This window comes from Saccostrea cucullata, unplaced genomic scaffold (assembly GCF_032062105.1).
Source record: "Saccostrea cucullata isolate Sc308-1 unplaced genomic scaffold, CSIRO_AGI_Scuc_v1 ctg12852, whole genome shotgun sequence".
Taxonomy (NCBI): domain Eukaryota; kingdom Metazoa; phylum Mollusca; class Bivalvia; order Ostreida; family Ostreidae; genus Saccostrea; species Saccostrea cuccullata.
The window spans coordinates 6,587-10,839 of record NW_026921132.1 but is presented as its reverse complement, the minus strand read 5'-3'; the positions used below and the strand labels follow the sequence as shown (position 1 = coordinate 10,839).

Sequence of the window (4,253 nt, the reverse complement as noted above, 5' to 3'; positions counted from 1 at the left end):
GACCTCTGACGCAAAGGCCCGAGATGATGCGATTGGGTGTTAGAGGTGTGATTAGGAATAAATGGTTAGACACGCGCCGTGCCCTCCTTGTCACGATCGGGCAAACTGTGTGTAAATAATGTCCTAAGAAATAGTATAAAACATCAAAACATATCGGTGCCTTTGGACTCTTAAAGTATCTAAAAGAAAATAAAGGAAATGAATAACTATTTTATTGACTGAATTTGTAAAACTCATACACTACATTTCCAATGCACACTACCTAAATATCCTTTCACCTTTTTAACTTTTCTGGTTTTAGAGCCTCTTGAGAAGTTTTTGGGAAAAAAATCCGATTTATTTCAATGCGAATGTTTGATTCACTTTGTAGTCCTACCCATCCCCATCCCATCCTGGGGGCATGATTTGAACAATTTAGAATCTACTTTTGAAAGCTTTCAGAGAAGTTTCTTTTCAATATGGATGGACATTTGCTATTCGTTTTAATATTTAGAATCCCAATTTCTCTAGGGATAAGTTATACCAAACTTTTATGGGAACCCGGTTGTTTTTTTTTTTATTGTTGAGAATTTGGAAATGTGAAAAGTTCATAGAAGGAGAACCAGACGGACAAGGACCAAACAAATAAACCCCTTTGTAATAGCGCAATACTATAGACAATTCGTCACATTTTCATATAAAGAAAAGATTTCAACAAGAAGTGGTATAATGTGCATAACTATTTAAAAAAAAAAAATTAAATTGTTGTAACATATAGATGCTTTAATATACTTAGATAACAAAAAATATATTTTCTCTCCGGTTTATTTGTAAAATAAGAAATAACAATTAAAACAACAATAACAACAAATGCAATAGCACAATAGAAATAAAACAATGAAAAATAAAATGTAAACATTTAATATTTTTAGAGAAAATATTTTAAATATAATTGCAATTTATACAGTACAGTTTCATTTGAAATTCATCATTTAAACACAAGTAAATATTTTTTCTGTCAAAGAAACCTTTAACGGTTTCTTTCCAAACATTGTTAATACTCATTCTCAAACAGCATATTCTTAAGTCTAAGCAATTTCATTGGGAAAATAAATAATAATTTTTTATATTGATATGTAAAAACAAATAAAGCATTATCAATAATTTAGTATCCATATATTCACAGAATAAAAAGATACCTAATATAAATAAGTAAAAAATTATGCTGAATTCGTTTTGGCACATATAATAAGCTACTATTCATTACAGATATTTTTGTGGTGTATCTTCAGCTTAAAATAGCTTTCACTGTTCCTTTAACAAACGTTCTACAAATCGGACACTTGCGCATGGCAGGTGAACAGTTGACACAGGTACACATGTGACCACAGGGCAAGAAAACAACGGTGGCGTCTTCCTCCAAACAAATTTTACATCTGGTTTGTTCTTTTAGTCCTTGGTATTCTGAAACAAGTGCCTTCACTTCTGAAAAGATAATTTTGAAAAATTAACAATGACTGATTTTTTAAAGCAATTTTTAACAAAATTTTTGACAAAATGTATGATTTTACTTTATTCATGTACATGTTTTTTCTTAATATATGTTAAAATACCTTGTTTGTTTGATTTGCCAGATTCTTCCTGTTTTTTGGGTTGTTTTTCTTGCTGTATTTTTTCTTCCTTTTCGTCCCCTCCTTTATCTTTAACATGTTCTTTCTTTGAACACTTACGTCTTGCTTTTTTGTGCTTTTCTGATTCCTTGTCCTCTTTATCCATTAATAACTCTAACAATTCTTTTGCAGACAGGTTCACTGCAACGAAAAAAAATCTCTGTAGAAAAAACCACAATTCACTTTCACTGTTTTTTTTTAAAATCGTATTTCAAATTCAAAACTTAAGATGTTTTTTTTTCAGTTTTATGATTTTTTCCATTATACTTTAACCGAGATGGATAATGTCATTTTTTACCTTTGTTCTGTATATTGTCATAAACTGTCTTGATCTGAGCTTTGGTGTATCCCAACTCCATCACACTTTTAAATGCAGCTGTCTCAAATGGATCTTCAGGTTGCTGTTTAGTGAAAATAAGCATATTTACAAGCGAGAAAAATGACGGTAATAAAAATTCTCTTGAAGGAAATATATTGTCTTCACATAAACATTTCCTAAAGTGTTTCTTATTGATTCCAACATATCTGTATCAAGCTTGTATAAATTTTAATCTAAAAACGTGTATTTTCTTTGTCACATACGAAAATTATGCAATATGAATTGTATAATATACATAAACAACATACAATTTAACATCGTTTAATCTTAAAAAAGGCACTCACCGTTAACTCTTCTTTTTGATCTTGTTTATTTTTGAATGAACTGTTGCCCTTGCACTGTTGAACAAATTGACAGTTGGGAAACCAATGCGCATGCTCAATCCAAGGGTCATCTCCTCGTTTCCACTCTGCCAGTTTCCCGCCACAGAAGAAACAGCATACGGTCTCATTTGTTCCTATTAAAAATCACACAAAATTCAGGTTTAATTGAAAAACAAAAAGTAAAAGTTAATCTAATTTCGGTCAGACATAACTATAAAGCATAACCGTTAGAACTAGTAACTCTCATTTGCAGCACTTACTTGTCTAAATTATAAAAGAAAACTCTTTTTTAACTGCATTTCTTCAAACCATCAAAGCTGGAAAAGAATCTTCTCTTCATCTATTTTTGGTTTTTTATCAATTAATTGACAAGTAGTAACATATTTTTTCATAACTGTAGTAAAAAAAAAAACAAGATTCTTACCATTGTAGTAAAAGCCTGCTTTAGAGAGGTCATTGGGACTAACAATGTCTGATATGGGCCAATTCTTGAAAGATGCAATTCTTGTGGCCAAGATGGAATATTTCGGATATTTGGGCTTTTCAACGCAGATTCCAAGGTCCTTGAATACTTCCTTGGCCTTTTTGGGCCGACTTCCACTCGGTACGTGATCAGAAACTGGTTGAGATGAAATTTGCGGCATAGGTGTAGATGCGTGGTTTGAAGTGCTGGTATTGTTTTGATAATTATTCTCGGAAATAACAGATTGATTTTCTGTTTCATAAGATTGCATTTCTTCATTTGTTGGTGTTCGAGTAGGGTTCTCATTTTGAGAAACATTTTCTCTTTCTTGGGCTCTTCTTTGGTAGGAGTTTGATTGATGAATGTCCGATTGCCCACCACAAGCTCCTTCAGCATTTGAAAAACTCTCTGCTCTGGCGTCGCTTGAAGCTAAACGACTAGCGTCATAATGCTTTTGAACGAAATCGCAGTTCGGTGAATTCTTGAAGTGTATTTCCATGGGGTCGTCGTTTGATTGAATATTTTCATAAACATAACCACATTTAAAGCAGATAATGGCTTTTGAAGCATTATCGTAGTAAAATCCAGCTTTAGATAGTTTCATAAAAGCAATTGGACAGTCCTTCAAAGCGCTAAAAGTCGAGAATCTAATGATTTCAAACTTCATCTTCTCGGACACATCCATGTCTGGATTTTTAGCACATTCCTCATAAAATTTCGGAAGTTCAGTGCTAGGGCACTCAATCGTCAAACTCGACTGGTCGCTGTTACACATTTTTGCGGTCCCTGTTTCAGAAATTATACAATCGTTAGGTTTGCTCGTTGACACTATGTTCAAATCGTTATTATTGTTGTTGTTTTTCAGAAGCTGCTTTAAGATATCCATCAATTTTATGTTTAGATGACGATTGTCCTATTCGTATTTTTGTTTCCAATTTTCAGATTTATATCGATCTCTTCAAAAACGAATTGATTAGCACTTAATTCAGTCACTTGAATGTCTTTGTATTCGTAATTTCCCGCTTCACGATTTTCTCGAGAACTAATTGCATGTAAACAAGTATTAAAAAATATATTTACGTTCTGGAATACAGTAAATGGACTGTAGCAGCTCTCTTCTCCATTTGATTACAAAGGAAAAAGTTGGTGCTTTTATATGTTTTCATCTGGAAAGTTCTGGATATGTTTGGAAAAATACCAGATAAACAACTTTAAAAATAGGTCACACACTTCTAAACGTCAGAGTTCACTAGCGCTCGTGTGCATAAATTACGCGCAATTGACATATCAAATGTAAACAACAAAAAGGGAAGAAAAAAACTTAAGCACGCAGTAAATAAATGACTGCATGTTGTCATGCAAAAAAGTTGTATTTTCATTTGAAAACTGATAGAATCTAGAAGGAATAATGATTCCTTTGTAATAAATATTACCCCTTT

The 4,253-nt window shown here is 32.3% G+C and overlaps 1 protein-coding gene across 1 annotated transcript; it reads right to left on the bottom strand.

Annotated features, from left to right (window-relative positions):
- Positions 1–1,264: 1,264 nt before the first annotated feature.
- Positions 1,265–3,974, bottom strand: LOC134259248 (putative inhibitor of apoptosis). The gene is made up of 6 exons (XM_062741849.1): positions 3,895–3,974; positions 2,776–3,600; positions 2,313–2,485; positions 1,948–2,050; positions 1,593–1,790; positions 1,265–1,464 (listed from the first exon to the last, which is right to left on the bottom strand). Exons 2-6 carry the CDS (start codon positions 3,587–3,589, stop codon positions 1,268–1,270), a joined length of 1,485 nt encoding a protein of 494 aa, XP_062597833.1. The 5' UTR covers positions 3,590–3,600; positions 3,895–3,974; the 3' UTR covers positions 1,265–1,267.
- Positions 3,975–4,253: the final 279 nt, after the last annotated feature.